General features: G+C 39.4%; 2 protein-coding genes across 3 annotated transcripts; one reads left to right on the top strand and one right to left on the bottom strand.

The window, feature by feature from the left end:
- Window positions 1-7227: 7227 nt before the first annotated feature.
- On the bottom strand, window positions 7228-11329 carry irg1l (immunoresponsive gene 1, like). Of its 2 annotated transcripts, none has more exons than XM_061726231.1 (6): window positions 11148-11329; window positions 10639-10708; window positions 10316-10503; window positions 9886-9978; window positions 9087-9292; window positions 7228-8676 (listed from the first exon to the last, which is right to left on the bottom strand). In XM_061726231.1, exons 1-6 carry the CDS (start codon window positions 11163-11165, stop codon window positions 7749-7751), a joined length of 1503 nt encoding a protein of 500 aa, XP_061582215.1. In that variant the 5' UTR covers window positions 11166-11329; the 3' UTR covers window positions 7228-7748. The 2 variants fall into 2 exon arrangements, with proteins under 2 accessions (XP_061582215.1, XP_061582216.1); XM_061726232.1 differs by having other exon boundaries at window positions 11154-11329.
- A 215-nt stretch (window positions 11330-11544) lies between these two features.
- Window positions 11545-16110, top strand: si:ch211-153b23.3 (uncharacterized). Its single transcript, XM_061726230.1, has 11 exons — window positions 11545-11624; window positions 12312-12510; window positions 12596-14077; window positions 14158-14250; window positions 14343-14447; window positions 14546-14655; window positions 14750-14941; window positions 15025-15187; window positions 15311-15476; window positions 15604-15698; window positions 15774-16110. The coding sequence occupies exons 2-11, from the start codon at window positions 12354-12356 to the stop codon at window positions 15857-15859; spliced, it is 2649 nt and encodes an 882-aa protein (XP_061582214.1). The 5' UTR covers window positions 11545-11624; window positions 12312-12353; the 3' UTR covers window positions 15860-16110.
- Window positions 16111-19827: the final 3717 nt, after the last annotated feature.

Here is a 19827-nt window from a genome sequence, read left to right as displayed (position 1 = left end):
TTTGGAGAGTTGGCGTCATCCGATGAGGAAGGTGAAGAAAGGAAACGGGCTGCCTGATTCCTTGATCCACTGTGTACATGAAACCTGTTAGAACTGGTGTTGCTTTGATTAAGCTCAAGTTACGTATTTATTTGTTATTTTCTCTTTATGTCATTATGATTCTGTAATTGAATTGGCAAAAACTATTAGTGGCTGTAGTTTTGAAAGCATTTGTCACATACTGCACAGTTAATAGTCATGGAGAGTTAAGCTTCATCCTTTTGACCAAATAAACAAATGTATGAAAAGGCACACGATAATGTGTCCCTTTGCATGAATATTTATCTTTTGGCCTTTGCTTTTACTATTCACCAAGTTGCATGTGTTTCACAGAACACTCTGCTTCTGCCACAAATAGCGCCAGTACTGCGACAAGTGACTTCTCTCTTCCACAGTTCTCCTTAACTGAGATCACTTGATAAAAAAGGCATTTTGAACAGGGAGAATTGTTACTACATTAAAATTATTTTAAAGTATAATATTCTGATACTCCACGACGTAGTTATTTCTAATGGTCCATATGCTGCTGCCTTTTGGCCAAGACTCCACTGAAAAAGAGAAGTTTGATCTCAGTGGGACTGACATGGTTAAATTAATTAATAAATTGACTCTATTTTTCTTTGCACACCCTCAACATATTCTCCTCACAGTTCCTCATGCTTACAATTTTTCCCGTAAGGTGGAACAAGAGGGACAAATGAAACATTCTTTAAATTTTTCTCAGAATTCTCTGTGTTCTCGCTATGTGTATTTACCAGAGATGATACGCCCCAGGTGAGCCATTACCAACCCTCTGACACGTTTACCCGAAGCAGCATGGATATTTTGATGTTATTTGCAGGCAGGAGAGACAAAGGCCTGACCGGAACCTGGCCAGGTATTGTCGTGTGGAAACTCCATCTATTTCACACTTTCCAGAGGCTCACATTTCTCTATGTGTTGCGTCATGTGATGTGACACACTGCTGCCTTGCTTTATTTGGGGTGGCAGGTGAGAGTATGAAAAAAATACTTTTATGTCACGCCCGCTGTTGTTGAACTCCGACTTATTGATTGCATCTCAAATATTAGTTTGCTTTTGTTTTCGAACCAAATAACAACACGATTCACACATACATCGTCGTTGTGATTATGGCATCGTTTGAATACATTTGTTTGGAGAGTTGGCGTCATCCGATGAGGAAGGTGAAGAAAGGAAATGTGCTGCCTGATTCCTTGATCCACTGTGTACATGAAACCTGTTAGAACTGGTGTTGCTTTGATTAAGCTCAAGTAACTTATTTATTTGTTATTTTCTCTTTATGTCATTATGATTCTGTAATTGAATTGGCAAACACTATTAGTGGCTGTAGTTTTGAAAGCATTTGTCACATACTGCACAGTTAATAGTCATGGAGAGTTATCATCCTTTTGACCAAATAAACAAATGTATGCAAAGGCACACGATAATGTGTGCCTTTGCATGAATATTTATCTTTTGGCCTTTGCTTTTACTATTCACCAAGTTGCATGTGTTTCACAGAACACCCTGCTTCTGCCACAAATAGCGCCAGTACTGCGACAACAAGTGACTTCTCTCTTCCACAGTTCTCCTTAAGACGACTTGATAAAAAAGGCATTTTGAACAGGGAGAATTGGTACTACATTAAAATTATTTTAAAGTATAATATTCTGATACTCCATGTAGTTATTTCTAATGGTCCATATGCTGCTGCCTCTTGCCCAAGACTCCACTGAAAAAGAGAAGTTTGATCTCAGTGGGACTGACATGGTTAAATTAATTAATAAATTGACTATTTTTCTTTGCACACCCTCAACATATTCTCCTCACAGTTCCTCATGCTTACAATGTTTCCCGTAAGCTGGAACAAGAGGGACCAAAGAAACATTCTTTTAATTTTTCTCAGAATTCTCTGTGTTCTCGCTATGTGTATTTACCAGAAAAGATACGCCCCAGGTGAGCCATTACCAACCCTCTGACACGTTTACCCAGTTTAGCAGCATGGATATTTTGAGGTTATCTGCAGGCAGGAGAGGCAAAGGCCTGACCGGAACTCTACAACCCCGACCCTGCAGGCACAGGGAGCCCTGGAGCTAGAGTTGTTAGCCTGACTGACTTGGGACTTTAACAAACTACCAGCAACTACCAGCACTTCATATTTATTTAGTGTTTATATTTATTTATTGCATTGTCAACTCTGTTTTTCTGTTTTTCTTCATCTTTTTAAATGTCATGAGCTGTTTGACAACTGATTTTCCCCAGAGGGGACAACAAAGGTTTCAAACAAGTAATCAATCAACCTGGCCAGGTATTGACGTGTGGAAACTCCATCTATTTCACACTTTCCAGAGGCTCAAATTTCTCTATGTGTTGCGTCATATGATGTGACACACTGCTGCCTTGCTTTATTTGGGGTGGCAGGTGAGAGTATGAAAAAATACTTTTATGTCATGCCCGCTGTTGTTGAACTCTGACTTATTGATTGCATCTCAAATATTAGTTTGCTAATACAGATTATACTGGCTGATGTGTGCCAAGTGTAGTAAGTATTGTTTCCATGGAGGACTGATGAAGGACTGAAACTGACAAAATACAAAATAGACAAGCATTAATGGATCAGTGAATAAAAAAAGGCAACAATTAATGCATAATCGACTTTAATTTCTGGTTATATTCATGTATACATGCATTAATAGCCTCAATTTTCATTTATCAATTCAACTTTTTTTTTAACTTCTTCATATTTTTTTTATTTTCAACCTTTAATTGTTTCTTCATGTTTAATTTAGTTTTTTCTCTTTTTATTATCTTCCTTCATGTGTTTATTTCTGTATCTTTTTTCATTTTGGAATGATTTTAGATTTTTTTAATCAAAAGATTGTGATTCATTTATATTTCAAGACAAATTGTTTCTTGTACTTTTATCCTCTACAAGACAATTTACCAGGTCTCATTATATTCTCCGGGGATCCTCCAGAGTTAATGTTTGTATTTCATCAGATTATCGTTGTTTGATCTTTATATGATTGTGTATAATGTGCTGTGCGCCTATTTTGGCCAGTATAAGAGGTTTATGATCTCAATATAATATAATGATATAATGCACATTCATATTAACTTCACAAATCTATTAAACTTTACAACTTATAGATAAATAAATACAATAAATGACTTGTTTTTGTGAGTGAGTGTCAGGATAGCTGTCTAGCTTGTTTTCAGGTGTCAAAGTGTTTAGATCTGGTAAATGGGATGGTCACAGCATAACTAAAATACCTCGCCAATGCAGCAAAACCAGTGGCTTTCCTCATTTTTCTAATCCTATTCACCTTTTTATTTTTCCACACAACTTTACCAAGATTAAATGAGTCATCTGTCTAGTGTATTTCACGTTAATTAAATGTTATCTAAAGGATGTGCCCTGTTTACTGCAGGTATTTTATCACCTCGCTTTCCTTCCTTGTTGTATTTGAAGAGTTCTAACACTAAAAACCCAAGTATTTCCTTTCCACCTTATTCATACTTCCTTATTAGTCATTTAGCCATTGATGCTATTGTCTCTACGTCTGCAGGATTTTCCTTGTATGGTTTCTTTATCTCAGAGTATACAGACAGATTAGAAAGGTAAAATATCTGCAACGATCTCAACCACGATGTAACTTTAAAGTAATGCTACGTATTTATTTATTTAGTCAATCAAGTGATTGACAAAGTTAATTATGCGATAAAGATAATATCATTTTATTTAACTAATAAGAGTAATTTTAAAATATTACTTAATTTTATGTTTGTTATTCTTTTATCAATTCAAAATTATCATTTCAAAAACAGTGCTGAAAATGTTCAAAATACTTCACAAGTTTCCGTTTAAAACTCCACGTATACATGATTTCCCAGAATGTTGGAATTAGATGCAGAAAAGAGACTTCACAAGCTCAGTCACATATCCGTGTTTATCTTTCATTCACGTGTTAGTGACTAGTCGGTTCTCATTAAATAATAAAGGAGTTACTCATCGAGTATCTATACCAGTTCCTCCAGAGCGTCTTTGGTTTCACCTGTTTCGATTGACACCATGTTCTCTGGGGCTTTGAAACCCAGAAACCGAGGAGTTTGGCATTAAATTAAAAGCCATAAAATGATGTGCATAGGCTTACAGCTTCAACTGTGTAAACACATGACTGTTGACCTTACCATTTCATCTAGGCCACTGTGTGCGTGGGAAACACATTGTTCTACAGTGTATTGCCAGGTAAGGGTTAAACCATTGTCTCAACATAAATTTGACACTTACCCAAGAATAATAATCTTGAATCTCATCTTTGTTTCAATGAAAAGGCCTCCCATTTCTGTTCAAAAGAAAAAAAGAAAAAGAAAACAACATATTTTTTAAATATAAGGTTTTACTTATCAGAAAAGAAGATGAAAAAAATCCTCAGGCCCCTTATCAGGGGTTAAAATTAGATAAATAGATGAATACCACCACAGAGGGGCAACAACACACCACCGTTTTAATATTGTAAAAAGTCTCAAGCCAAAATGTGAAGTAGTGTACGAAAAATTGATTACATCCTATATTCATCGGCTCTTAGAACCACAAATTTACGGATACATTTGGGATTATTAATCCATCACATGACCAAACTTCAGTTAATCTTTAGCTTTTGGACAGACAGGTGTCACAAAAAGAGAGGAGCTTGTGGTCAAATTAAGGAGCTCATGCAGGTGCTGTAGCTGCAAAATGAACCCAAATCATGACTCTTCCATCGCCGTGCTTTGGAATTGCTATGAGGTGTTGGTGATGATTGCTGTGTCAAATGTGATGCAGTGCATTATGATCAAACCAACACCTGAACTTTAATTTTGTCTGCCTTTTGATTGACAAACCTAAGCACATACCTTTTAGAGAGAAAGACTCTCTTCTTGAGTTGAAGAAACATTACTGTTCATTATCTGTCCTGCCTTCATTATCTTTTTTTTTTTTTAATGTATTTACTTTTTTATTTATTTTTTTTTTCATGTTCGAGGTTATTCTGAAAGATTGTCATAAGGATTCTAGTTTATTGTCACTTTTCTTTTCTTTTTCTTGTGCAGAGTTTCTGTCTGTGGATTACACGGGCCAGCAGAAGTATATTGGTTTCCTTGTATCCCTTGCAGGGCCAAGCTTAACAGGTGGCCACTTTTTGCAGGACACACATTGATGTAAGGTTTACAGCCTGAAACAAGGAAGCTGTTATGTTTCCCAGAACAGCTGTAGATGCGAAAGAAACAGCTCCTTTTTTTCACATCTTTAAATGAACCCACCTGGACAGGGAAATCATCTATTTTTGTCAGAGTGGGGAAATCCTGACTGCAAATGTTTTTGTCATTTATCACTTATGATTAACTATTTTCGTGACGTATAAATGAGGCCACAGCAGCGACCGATATAATATGTTCTCAACAGAAGGGGAATACAGAAATATCTGTGAAAAACTGCTCTACCTTCATTTTTACATTCAGATTGGCGCCCAGTTTCAGTTACAACCTGTAATCTTGACCTCCACCTTCATCCCTTCACAGGCATTTAAAAAAAATGTGATTAGGATGTGGTAGCTCTGTTTTGCTCTATGAGCATATTGCTAGTAATATCTGGCTCCATTTGTGCTGACAGAAACCTCTGTAAATAGATATAGTGGCGCTTTGGGTCTACCCACTCCTATGCCCAGACACTATTGCTCATTCACCTCCACCATCCCATTTCCCTTCACCATCTTATCAATGCTAGTACTTTTTTTTTGTGTTTTGACCTTTGATTTTTTTTTTTTTTTTTTTATTATTTTTATCCCAGTTTTTTCCCCCATTTTATCACCCAGTGCTCCTACCTAAGTGACAGTCCTGGGCATTGCCATCCTCTACCAAGCCCCGGGAGGGCCCTGCACTGAGCTCAGGTCTCCTCCTTAACCTGAGGAGTGAGGAGGCCGCATCTTTTCACCAGACAGGGTGGGGTTTCTCCGGCCGGACATAGCATGTGGAAGGATCATGTTATTCAGGCCAGATCCTCCCCACCCCATCTGGCGCCCCGGTTGGCCAGAGGGGGCATGTATAGCCCAGGACTGGTGCATGTTTTTGTGAGGGTAGCTCACATTGCTACCCAAGGGAACACGGGGAGAACATGCAAACTCCACACAGAAAGGCCCTTTCGCCAACCCCACCCAGGGTGTGGGCACTGAAGTCATGGGGGAACTTAACACGCACTTCAGCGCGACAGCGTGACCTTTGATTTTACACGTAACATTTTTTGTCTCACTGTCTTGTGAATCCGACTAAATATCTCCTGTTTCAGGTCAGTCAGGATTACCAAAATTATTTCATTTTGCTAAATGCCACAATAATGAGAGAGAGAATTTCCTACCGAATTGTATTTGTTGTAATTGTTGCTTTCTTTAATGTCAAACGTTTGCATACATTTTCATAGTATCCTTAGTGAGAACACCATACCAACTGTGAAGCGGAGAGGATGCAGCATAATGTTGTGGGGCTGTTTTGCTCCAGCAGGAACTGGAGCTTTTCATAAAATAGACGGCATCACGAAGAAAGAACTTGACATGGAAATGTTAAGAGAACATCTAAGCATACTGCCAAAATAGTTGAAAAGTGCTTGAGGAGAACAAAGTCATTGTCTTGAAGTGGCCATCACAAAGCCCCGATCTGAGACCCATCGAAAATGTGTGGGCAAGTCTGAAAAGGCATGTGCGAGCGACAACCCTGACTCAGCTACACCAGTTCTGTCGGGAGGAATGGGCCAGAACTCCAGCAGAGTCAGAAGCTTGTGGAGGGTTACCCAGAACGTTTGACCCAAGTCATGCAGTTCAAAGGCAATGCTACTAAATACTAAGGAAATGTATGTAAACTTTTGATTTCAAAGAAAGCAATATACATTTCTCTAAGAAATTATCTCTCTCATTATTATGGCATTTAGCAACATGTAATAATTTTAGTAATCCTGACTGACCTGAAACGGGACCTGAAACACTGGAAATAGTTATATTTGTGCCATCAATAATATGCCATTCAAAGAATGGCCCATATTTGGACCAAGTTTCCTTTATCACCCTGAGAAGTTGCAGTTTGGTCTGTCTGTATTTACAGGTTGTGTTGAAGAAATCATGGGCATAAAAGATGTAGTTTTTAGTGAGTTTATTCAAATGAAAACATACAAGCAGGACATTTAATTTCAGTGTAAACAGAAACATTCAACAACAACAAAAAGAACAGTATTATGTCAACAATACATATATATATATATACACACCCTCACACTGTATACCATATGTATCGAACAGTGATATCTGAGAGCACTCATAGAAAAATCCCCTTTTACCCATTTGATCACATTTATTAAGTTCTATGATAGATTTCTCTGTAAAGTTTAAAGATAAAACTTTTCTATATTCATGCAAATAAATCATGTACAGCCTCAACAGGTTTATCAATATTTTTCAGTAAAGATTTACGAAAAATGTCAGTGAAAGATGTTTGTAATGCATGGATAATAATCAATAAACAGACTACCTGCAGTAGTATGATATATATTGTATATTGTAAGGTAGAAAAGTGTAAATGTGCAACATTGATTTGGACTAATGTAATTTTTTCAAATGATATTACCATATAACCACTTAATTTAGTCATATACAGTCATTTTTTTCTTTCTATACGTCTGCAGTTGTTCATTGCAGCTGTGAGAGAACAACCCCGCAGTCCTCCAATCTGTCCAGTTCCCCCACCGCCTCGATCAGCCGCTCAACCTTCTCTGATGGAAGCACCGTCGCTGCGTTGTTTCTGAACTTCTTCACCAGGCTCTCATTCGTCAGTGGGTTTCTCCAGTGACCGTAGAAAGTGTCACATCGGCCACTTAGAATGTCCCCCCCAACCAGCGTGACCTGGACTTCACCGTACATACGGTTGAAATTAGCGGGGTTGTCATGAGGATGTTCCAACCGAACACGGCTCAGCAGGCTGAGCAGCTCAGGACGCCTCATGGCGTCTGGGGTGAAAGACTGCACAGTCACCTCACCATCCAGGAGAGCGGTGCAAGCATTGTACTGGAAAGAATGGCGTGCCTCGTGCTCAGACTCAGGGAACGGCCTGTTGATGTATTTAGACTTAGGCACTCTGAGCAGGATGTCTCGGACGCGAGCTTGGGAGAATTTACCATCTTCAACTCCCACAAGACGTTTATGGACCGAGGCTGCAGCGTCTGCCACCCAGTGCATCCCCAGATGAGCAGGAAAGCGCTTGAAGCCCATGTCCTGCTCCTCTAACAGGAACACATGGCCGTCATCGCTGGGTGATTCTAAAGGCCGGGGCACATAATCTTCATAAAAAGCATTAAAGCCTGCCACTCCTGCAACAGCATCCAGGACTAGAGGACTGGCCTCTAGGCCTCGAGAGGCCAGCAGAGCGGCTTCAAGCCCCAGGCGCGAAGCATTACCAATATGAAGGGGTTTAGACTGAGTGGCAGCATTAGCCATTGGGGCCCCAGCTAAAGAGGCAGCTATAGCCAAGGCATGACTGCACTGGGAGGCATCCAGAGACAAGAGGCGAGCACAGGCCGCTGCACTTCCCATGGTGCCCACCACGCTGGGTGGATGAAACCTGACAAGAAGCATGCAGAGAAAAACATTTAGTGACTGTTCACCCTCATGACCTTTTGTTCAATACCACTCTCTATATACACAGCAGCTCATTTCAAGGATGTTAAAAGACAGAATTTTTTTAATGCCAGGCTATTCGTGCACAAAAACACTCGCCAAATGGAGTCTCGTGAGATATTCTCACACAGAGCCTCTGTTGTTGCGGAACTAAAAAAAGTGCACATTGCACCTCAGAGGTGTCCTTGTACACCAAAGTGCAGAGATCAGTAGAGTCAAAAAGGAACATCTATAAATTCATGTGGGTACTTGCTGATTCATTTAAGAACGAGAAAATGTCAATTATGAATCACACAGGGAGACAAGGTACAAGAGAAAATAATGATGCTACCATGCTAGCTGTGAAGCACAAACCTCTTGGGGATGTTGTGGGCCTCGTTAGAGAACCTCATTAGACGTCCCTGGATCTCCACGCCAACATTGAAGGCGAGCAGGAACTCCAGGCCGCTAGGCTTACTAACAGAAGGCATCATGTCACTGACAGCTAACACAGCAGGAAGAACGGCTCCCGAGGGATGGGTGGCAGGGTGCCATGTATCATCAAAGTCCATGGAGTGAGTCTAAAAGCAAACAGATTCTAATCAGAGAATGTTACATCATAGCGTGCGTGAAAGCAATTAGAACGTAATTGATACTCGGTGTATCTACCACGCATATGACACTGCCGTGCTTCCTGAAATACCACAGGAGCAGGTTGTAAACCCAGGAACTGTTTACGCTAAATGATGCAATTTGCTTCCACACCCATCCTTTTTTTATTTTGTAGTGAACACAGGTTCCTTCACTGTGTTTGGTCAGCTTGGTGCAGTTTAACCGGAAAACCTCAGTAATTGTTATGTCCAGCTTGAACACAAACACAGCTTGAGGCAAATACATGGTGTACAACTTTGCCGGACATACAGGTGACTCCTTTGGAAACGATGGGTTGGGCTGACATGATGGAAATTTCTTAGGTGAGTTTACTTGTTTTTTATTTTTATAGACAGGAGGGGTTTATAAAAATGAAAAATACAGCCTGCTGTCAGACTGTTCTGACAGCTGAGTATCCACAGACTGATTTATTTATTTATTTTTTTACTGAGTTAATGGGTTTTTAGCTGAGTGGAGTGTCCTGATGTCGTCGGGGTAATGGCAACCACTATTTTATACTCACCGCCACTCCATTGACAAAAGCGGCCAGTGTTGGGGAGAGCCTGATGCCCCTGCGGCCGTACACCGAGCTGATGTTATCTGGGGCGTACATATGCTGCAGGGAGGGAAAAGCACAGCTAAGCAACATTTACGCCCCAGAATGTATCATCGCTTACACAAACATACACTTGCTCTGACCTTTTAGTACCTGGGGGACATTAGCCTACTCTGTAAATATGTGATATGGAAAATTTCAAGGTAATCAATGACAGAGACAAATGTTAAAAATGAAACCAAAGTTGTTGTTTTTTCATTCCACCCACCCACATACAGACCTGTCCCTGATTTAGCTCTATTGTTTGACTAAGCTCAGACATTCACTGTCATCTCTGTAACAGCATTATAGATATCAATTAAACACTCAATTCATTTTAAATCACTTTTCCTTTCACCTGGCAGTGCTGTAGGACCAGTTCAAACACATCCGTTGTGCTTCCAATCAGACCGACTCCAATGCTGTCCAGGACCATCCGCTTGCTGCGGTGGAGCATGACAGGTGATAAATGCTGGGGCTTGATTTCACTGATGAACTTCCCAAAACTAGCAGTGACTGTGTCCTCAGGATCCGGGCGCTTCAGCTCTGCAGGAATTCGACAAATGTAAAGGAGGAAGAAATGTCAAAAAACTAACACATTGGACTTTTTTCTTTTTAGGCTGAACCAGAGAAAAACATGTTTGTATTTGGGAACATGACACAGTAAGCAAATATGTTTACCTTCCACTGCAGACTTATGCAGTGCTCTGACAGCCTGCACCGGTCTTAAGGTTTTCTGCATGACAAACATCTGGAAACCACAAAGGAGTTTTATTTATAAAAATCTTTTTGTGTAAACTACCATTATAGAGGCTGTTGATAGACGTGACAATTTATGCCTTTTGTGCCGGATTCAGAGAAGAATTTGCTATCACCATAATGATTATTACTGTCTTGTGTGCTTGTTTGAAAGAGCTATTGTGCTGTGACAGGTGCTGTGACAGGTGTGGTTCAGTGAAAGTATTTGCCTCAACATTTGATACAAACTCTTCCATAACATGCACACAAAACCAACAATCGACATAGAAATCATCATATACACAGTATAAAATTAAGATGACTAGTTATAAGTGAAACTTATAATCTACTTTAAACACATAACAGAGATTTATGCCCATAAATGAAATCTAGATAATGTAATGTTCTATTAATATAGCAGAATTAGGAATATAAGAATGACTAGTTTTTACCTGTACCTTTGAGAGCATGGCTTTAGTAAGAGGTTTCTGGCACGTTGACTTCTTCTTGTTTCTCTTCGATGCAGAGACTTGTGGTGAAGGATGCTTATGCTTTCCCAGTAGCCACCCACATTTATATTCCAGGTCTCAAAATGACCGTAAATACAAGGGTTGAAGTACCAGGAAAGGGGAGGCATCCATCACAAATTCTTTACGTAAGAACAGGAGGAATTTCCATGAGAGTCATCTTCACCATTGTTACAATCATTATCATCATCATCATCACCCTGAAGGGCTTTAGAGGAGGAAGAAGTTGCAATTTCTGTGCAAGGTGCAGTGATGTCACCTCGGTTTGTTAATTGTATTTGAGAGTGGGGGATTTTTCTTTACCAACTCCTCCTCCTCCTCCTCTGAGGGAAGCCTTATTACAAACTTTCATCCCTCCTCCAGTACTACTCAACAGTTTACCTGTCTCAGCAACTTCACCAGGTAAGAGTTTATTCTTATTTATTTTATTGCAGACAAGAGCACAAACCATTGTCAATAACCTAACCTAAGAAGTTACAGAGTCCTGGATTAAAATATCTTAAAAGATAGATAGAAAAACAATAACTACTTTGGAATAATATGAATGTTTTGAGTTAAGAATAATTTGCTTTGATTTTGGGGGGAATCTGGTGCCACTTTCCACTGAAGAGAGCAAACAAGCAGAATGCATCTTTTTCTTTTATTTCTGTTGCATTCTGTCACACTAAGAGTCTCAGGTGTCATCATTGTGGTGCTAATTCATCAAAGAGCCCAGGGGAGAGTTTTCTTTTTCAATCTAGCATATAATCTAATTAAACATCAACTGATTTTGTTAGGCAGTTAATAATCTCTCATATATAGTATAAGTATTTTAAATTTGTGTTCAATTTTCCTTTTCTTTCTTACAAGTAATTTTCTTCCCCCAAACATGTCATTACAAAATAAAAATGTTCTTCATCATATCTCTAAATCTAATAACATGTACTGTCACATATACTAAAATGTTTCACTGAGGCAACTATGATATCACAATTAGTAAATAAAGACATTATTTTAAATGTAGTTTGGATGGGGACACATGTATCTGTTGCGAGTAAAACAAACAGGTTGTTGTAGACATTTATTGTGTGTTTTGTTTAATTGTTTTAGTACCCTTGCACAACTGCAGACTGATAATAAAAAGACAACGCCATGGCAGCTTTAGATGGATTTCCTGCCAGTTTCTATGGGGAACCTGGAGTGTTAGGTATGCTGTCCAATGGGATCAGTGCATTCCTTGTACTTCTACAGAACTTTAATACAGCTCACACTGGGATTGCACCAGTCGGAGTAGAGAACATACTTGCAGGTAAAAACCTTAGAAAACATGATAAAATACCATAAAGCTTTTTTTTATGTTAATAATTTCCAATGTTCTTGTTTTGTTTTTGCAGGTGTTCATCTCATCCTGATTGGGTGTATATGCCAACTGGTGGCCGGACTGATTTCCTTTCGAAAATATGATCACCTGAGTGGCACTGCCTTCGTTGGTTATGCTGCCCTTTGGGGTAGTTATGGTGCTACCAGAATCTACTATGGTGTCTTAAATGATCCCAAGTCAGATCAGATGATAAACAGCTCATGCATTAACTTGAGCATCACGTCTCTGAATGCCTCCAGAGATTGTCATCTGTTCTTGTCCTTAGGGGAGTCAGCGATTGCTGGGCTGGTCCCCTACATCCTTCTGTCTTTCCTTCTTGCATTTTGCTCTGCCACAGTCAACTACATCATGCCTTTTGTTTTTGGGGCTATCACAGCCACTTTGATCTTTGAAGCGGTAGCTTTAGTGGCAGAATCCTGGGCTCTGGTGGTGGCTGGGGTTCTAGAGTTGCTCATTCTGATCTTTGCCATGTACGGTTCAGCTGCTCTGCTCCTCAAAGGTCTGACTCAGCGTCTAGCCCTCAAAGGCTTTGGGACTCCCCTCTTTAATGTTCTCCTGCTAGGGACCGCCAACTCAGCGAGTGCTCAGAGCATTGGCCAAGAGAAGAAGAAGAACACGAAATATGCCGAACCAATGGCCTTGGGTTTCTTCTGTGATTCCGTTGCTCCTTTCATTTTTGCTTTCTACAGTTTTGGTTACATGAAGTCGTTTGGTTTAGGAGTTGCATGGGTCTCAATCATATCAGTTGCTCAACTGCTGTCCAGCTACTATGCCCATCTGCGCCAAGACTGCTACCACGCTACAAAGTTTGGAGTTCATGCTACATATTGGCTTATCAAGGCTTGGGATGAGTTTGTGCTATCTGCTCTGAGTGTGAAGGACAGTCCAGTTGTCCCTGGGAGAGAAGCAATGGTGGGAGACTGGTTCTTCGTAGCGACAGGCTTGGTGCTCTGCATTGGAAGCCTGAACATGGATGTCTTAGAACTGATCCACAACTTGTTCTTTGTCCTGCTCACGGTTGCAACAATCCCCCAGATCCCTCTGCAAGGTTACTACATCTTCTTTGGTGTAGCTTGCTCCCTTTTCACTGCAGCCTCGTTCTATGAGACCTTCTCACGACTCATCAACAGCATTGCGGAAAAGTCCCTGATCCCTGTCGGACCACAGCCCATCCCCAATGAGCAGCTGAAGAGCGCTTTGACGTGCAGGGGGTCTAAACAGGGAGGCCAGGAGGCACTACCCCAAACTGACCAGGGCTCAGATGCTCTGTTCTACTTTTCCAATGGGGTTGCGTCTCTTTCCGCTGTTCATTCAATAATTTCCAGTAGAAATCCTACCTTCCTCCATCTGACTATTCCCTGGGTCCTCATTTCTGGAGCAATCATCCAGGCCTATGTCAGCAGGCTGCAGGTCACAGGAGGGGGCCGGTTTGGGTCAGTCATCGCATCCAACTATCTTGTGGTCTGGGCAACTTGGACCTGGTTTAGATTTGCAGGTACATCAGTATATGTCATATTGCTAATGTTGTTCTCTCTAGTTTACACATCACTCTAATAATGTATTATTATTTTCTAGGTGACCAGCTTCAACTTTCCACAGAGGCAGCTTATGGTTTTACAGCAGGAGCCATTGCTTTCTTGGTCATCAATGCTTTCCTCATAGTGATTGGTAAGGTTAATCATGTTTTTTTAATAATTTAAATTTTTGTAATGTAGTTTATTTTGAGAATTTGCTGACAGTTATTTTGTTATTTGTGTCAGCTGCTTGCAGGAACCTGGTCCTGCTGTTTCTAACAGTAGTAATGGAAGTTGTTCTGGTCTGCCTCCTGCTCTCCACCCTGCAGAGACTGCCATATGAACTTGAAAGTAAGTATCAAAAAAGTTAAAATTTTAAATTTAAAAGCAGTTTTTAATCAGAACAGGTGTCCATTTAGTAAATGATTACTTTTGTTTTCATTTCATAGTTGCCATGCTTGCACTGGTTTCCATCATTTGCCTGTATGGCACTTTGGCTTCATTGGTAAACTGCATCTTCTCACAGAGGATTCTACCTATGGGGCCTCCCTTGATAAAGGTTGGCAATGAGAAACTAAATTGTATTATAGAAGTTTCTGTAATGTATTAACCTGCGCATTTAACAAACACATGCCTGCCTCTTTGCCTCGTAGGAAAAAGTGAAGCAGGAAACATCTCCAGAGCCACCCTGTCCAGTAACTGAGTCACGTGTCACCAGCGGCCTGTTGAAGATCGCTGGCATTCTGGAGGAGGGAGGAGTGTGTGGTATTCCCACAGACACCGTGTATGCTCTGGCTGCCTCATGCAAAAATCCTCAGGCAATAGAGAACATTTACAACATTAAAGTAAGAAACAAAGATATGGTTACTGTTGGCGTGTAAGATGTGAAAAGTGGTGGAACTTTACCTACATATTGCTTCTATTTCAGGATAGACCGGCAGAGAAACCCATTTGCATTTGCATCTCCAGTGTGGAGCAACTGGTGGAAGCCAAGCCTCCTTTCAGTCCTCTACTGTGGGAGTTTATGAGGAATGTGTATCCCGGAGGCATTAGCTGCATCGTCAGCAAAGGAGACTGGCTGTTCAAACTAGGTAAACAGTGTAAACTAATCGCATTGACATTATCATCAGTCATTTAAGGACATTATCAGTCTAGTTACAAAAAGCAAAAAGATATCATCCATGTTGATCTCATCTCTGAACGATCTTGTATAGGAGTGGGACCAGCTTACGACCGTGTTGGTACCAGGGACAGCATCATGATCCGTGTTCCCGACCACACAGTGACCGGCCACTTATGTAACATTACTGGACCTCTTGCTATTACCTCCGCCAATCCAAGTGGAGAACCAGACAGCACCCACCACAGCATGGTCATCAAGTGAGTCTTACCTTAAAAAGGCTAGAATGTACTGTAACTAACAATTTTGCAGAGCAAGCTGACAAAAGTGGGAAATACTCAGACAATATATTTAATCTCCTTTTACTACCATTTTCTTTTGTCACAGCCGTCTGGGGCACAAGATCCAAGGAGTTCTCTGTGATGGGGACTCAAACGAAGTTGTTGCTTCCACCGTAGTCAACTGTCTGAAGATTGATGAAGGTAAGTGTGTACTAGCAACTTATGTGTGTTTTATCAAGCACTTTCAAACTCAAGCTCATCTCACTCTTCACCCAGGTTCCATCGGCATTGTGAGGGAAGGATGTGTTCCTGCTGTTAAGGTCCAGCAGATCTTTGAGAGGGTTAAGAGCACAATGCTCTGAGGCAGAAGAGCAGCTTCCCCTCAAGTCAAGTTGTGCCTCCTCAGCCCTGCTTTTCTATTCAACCCTGGAGCAAATGGATGTGTTGGCAAACATGATAACAGAAGAAACATTATTCCTACTAATAATTTGATTTTTATTACATTTTTTATTGTTTTACATAACAAAATTGAGATGTGGTACTATGCATTGTTGAAAAGAATGTTTCTTACCATGTAAAAACAGCTGCAACCCCCGCCCCCCCTCCCTTCTCTCTCGCTCTCTATACATATATATACAGTATATATATATATATATATATATATATATATATATATATATATATATAGAGTGTGTGTGTGTGTGTATTTGTCCTTCTATACGTGCTGTAAATATGTATTTATGCATTTAATTTATACTGTATGTACACATTGTGGGTTGAAGTTTGGAATAAGGCACTGGTGTACTGAGGTGCATGCATTTAAGCTCTTTGTGTTTTCTTGCATTGATATGCTTGTATGCTAAAACCAAATACAAAAATGTAAATAAATATATATGTAAATAAAATGTTTGCAAAACTTTCCTTGAATTCAGTTAATTCGATTCAATTCAATTTTATTTATTTATATAACGTCTCTTACAACAGAAGTATTCTCTAGGCACTTTCCAGAGACCCAGAACATGACCCCTGAGCAATTATTAAAAATGAAGTAATAAGAGTTAAGCACTAAGGAAGAAAAAGGAAAAGGAAAATGTTGCTAAATCTCTTTGCTAAGTTTTAATTGAAAATAAAGGAATATTCTTAATAAGAAGATTTCCTTAGTTCATTTACATTTTTTTAAATGTCTTCTTTGCTGGTTTAATTCACAAAGCTACCTGATTAATTCATTTAATTAATAGTGTGATGACGGAGCTGCAGAGCAAATACACTCACCAGATCAGTTCTCAAAGGGAAAGCCGTCCACGCAATTGTGTCAAAACTTGATAAACAGCAGTGCTGTTAAGTCATGATGATTTTAATTTTAGTTGTATAGTCGCTCACGACTAATCATGATCGATTCAATGTGTTTTTGCAAAATAACTTATTTTTTCTTATAAAACAAAACAAAAAAACAACCCTTAAGTGTATGTGTATTGCATGGGAAATACACACACAAGAGGACGTTCTCTAAGTTGTGGGTCGAGACTACATAAACACTAGTCCTGTTAAGACATTTACATTTTCAGTTGGAAACAGCTGCATGAATCTGTGCTGTTGCTCATAATAAGAACAACTGGGTCAAGATGTTTTTAAATCAAAAAGTAAAAAATCTAAAAGAATGGCATTTAAGTGACAACTATACTATCTTAAAAGCAGGTTAAGCAATTTTAGAGGATTTCTTCTTACTCAGAACACTTTTCGTCATATTCAGTGAAAATCTCCTCACCATCTGGTCCCTGAACATTTCTTGTGTGTATAGCAAGAAAGGTAAAAGAAGAAATAAAGATGTTTATACCCAACCCTGGTGCCATATGCTGGATATAGCAAAATATATATGTTTTTTTTAAATTATTGAACTTTAAAAAATATTAATCAACATCCACAGTTACACAAATGTACAAAGCTGTACTTTGAAGTAAACGTAATAAATTTCAATAAAAAAAATATTATATCGTGGCTATTCACAGCAACAGTCATTTCAGGTTGTTACATAAAATAACCCCTCAAGCATTTCCCTCAAGCAGGTGCTTTTGACAGTTTCTTTAAATAGAAGAAACATCCAACAGAACCAGATCTTGGGAGGGTTACCATCTGTCTCAGCTAGATGCGATAACAACATTATAAAAAAAGAGAATTGATTAAGATAGATGACGGACAATGGGCCAGTTTGTTGGGGTAGTGACGACAGACCAGAAACATCTATCTCTGGAACCAGAATTACCTGAAGACAGAAACAAGATTGCAAAGAGAAAGGCAAAGAATAAATAATTGAGTCTAAGAGAACAGAGAGATAAATCATGCATCAGTAAAAGTCCTCCAGCAGCCTATGCCTGAAAGCAGATATGCCAGAAATGATCAAAGGTCTTTTCATCTCAGAGCTGTCGTTACATAAAGTTAATTACACTCTGTTTTTGCAACCTGTCAATTTTTTTGCCATGACTCCACAGCAGAAATATTCAGTTTTACGGTAATATTTAAACAAGTGAGGCGGGAAGTGGGGTATATTGGAAATTGGATGTGCCATTGAGATATTATCTAATGTAATTTGTGTTGACAGTAGTATTTTGTTGCATCTTCAACTGCATGTTGCTTTAGTAAATGGTGACTTGCATGAAGAGTTCTTCACCTGGAACAGGGTTTACGGTTATCACAGTCCTCCTTTGTTCGTTGAATTGTCTTTACGGGAATTGTCAAATACTTAGAAGCTGTGACACGTAAATGCCACCTAACAAGACAATGGAAATATTTGTTCAAATTCTTAATCGCTATCCTTCATTTCGATTACATAACAAAATGCTTCCTCAGCACGAAACAATGTTATGAAAAAACAATATCAATAAAATATCAGCTTACTTTGTGGATTCTTGTCAGAAAATCTGATATTGTTTTGTTATCGACAGAAACTAAGACACAACATTTTGAATTGTGGTGGAAAAACTGGTTGTTGACATCTAATGCCGAGGTGAAGTATCATGATCCAAATATCCATCCATCTGCACCAGCGTTTTCCAGTTCACCGGGATCTGCTGGAGCCAGATCAGCTCTCTCCGCAGCCAGTCCATCGCTGATGATCCAAATACATGTCTTTGGAATTACAGTAGTTCAAAGAGTCTACATAACCGCTTCAGCAGAGAGTCTAACAAGAAGTTATCATGGAAACATTTACAACTTTTTCTATATTAGATCAAAGTTTTAACCCGTGGTTTTATTTTAGTAAATTATTTGACGGTACCTGAAAAGATCTGCTATCAGTAGCAAGGAGGAAATGCCCTTGGAGCTGTCTTTGGGTTTTAGGGGGTTTCCCAGTTTAAATAATGCTCGACTAGTTAAAGCAAGCACAGAAACTGCTTATCTCGCAAAATGATACATTAGCCAGAAATGGTAGCGCTGAAGAGTTTAAACACTGCCAAGAATCTTTTAAATGGTTACATAATTGGTCTTTAAGTTTAACCAGCCTGCACAATACAGGGGTATATTGGAAATTGGATGTGCCACTGAAATTTCAAATAAATGTAGTTTTTCTTTCTCATTTTATTTCTTGGTACCAGTAGTTCACGTTTCAGGCTAAATTATTTGATATTATTTGTGTTGTCAGTATTATTTTGTTGCATCTTCAATTACATATTGCTTCAGTAAATGAATCGGGTGAACTTCTAGAGTTGGTGGCTTGTATGACGAGTTCTTCAACTGGAACAGGGTTACGGTTATCACAGCCCTTGTTGAATAGTCTTTACAGGAATTTGTCAAACACAAGTTCAAAGTTCAAATAGTCTACATACCCACTTTAACAGAGACTCTAGCAAGAAGTTATTATGGAAACACTTACAACTTTTTCTTTATTATATCAAAGTTTAAAGCTGTGGTTTTACATACAAACAGAGTCAATGGCTTTTGTAGGGTTTCCCAGTTTAAATAATGCCTGAATAGTCAAACCAAGCACAGAAACTGCTTATCTTATCTTGTGATACATTAGCCAGAAATGGTAGGGATGAAGTGTTTAAAAACTGCCAAGAATATTTTAAATGGTAACATAATCACTCTTTAAGTTTAAACAGCCTGCAAAAAAGAGCTAATTAAATTTGTTGTCTTGTGAGTGACCCCCCCCCCCCCAAAAAAAAACCAACCCAATAAACCAAAAACTAAAGAGGAGGAGAAAATATTTCCATTTATCCACGTTTGTCTAAGCACTGACTACAGTGGTGATGCCATTCTTACGTATGAAACCAGTGTTGGCAGAACTGAAATGAGGACTGCTCGAGCTCCGCTGGGACCCTTGGTCACTCGGCCAGCT

Source organism: Cololabis saira, chromosome 7, assembly GCF_033807715.1.
Source record: "Cololabis saira isolate AMF1-May2022 chromosome 7, fColSai1.1, whole genome shotgun sequence".
NCBI lineage: Eukaryota > Metazoa > Chordata > Actinopteri > Beloniformes > Belonidae > Cololabis > Cololabis saira.
The sequence above is the reverse complement of the archived record's forward strand: the minus strand, read 5'-3'. Positions and strand labels throughout refer to the sequence as shown.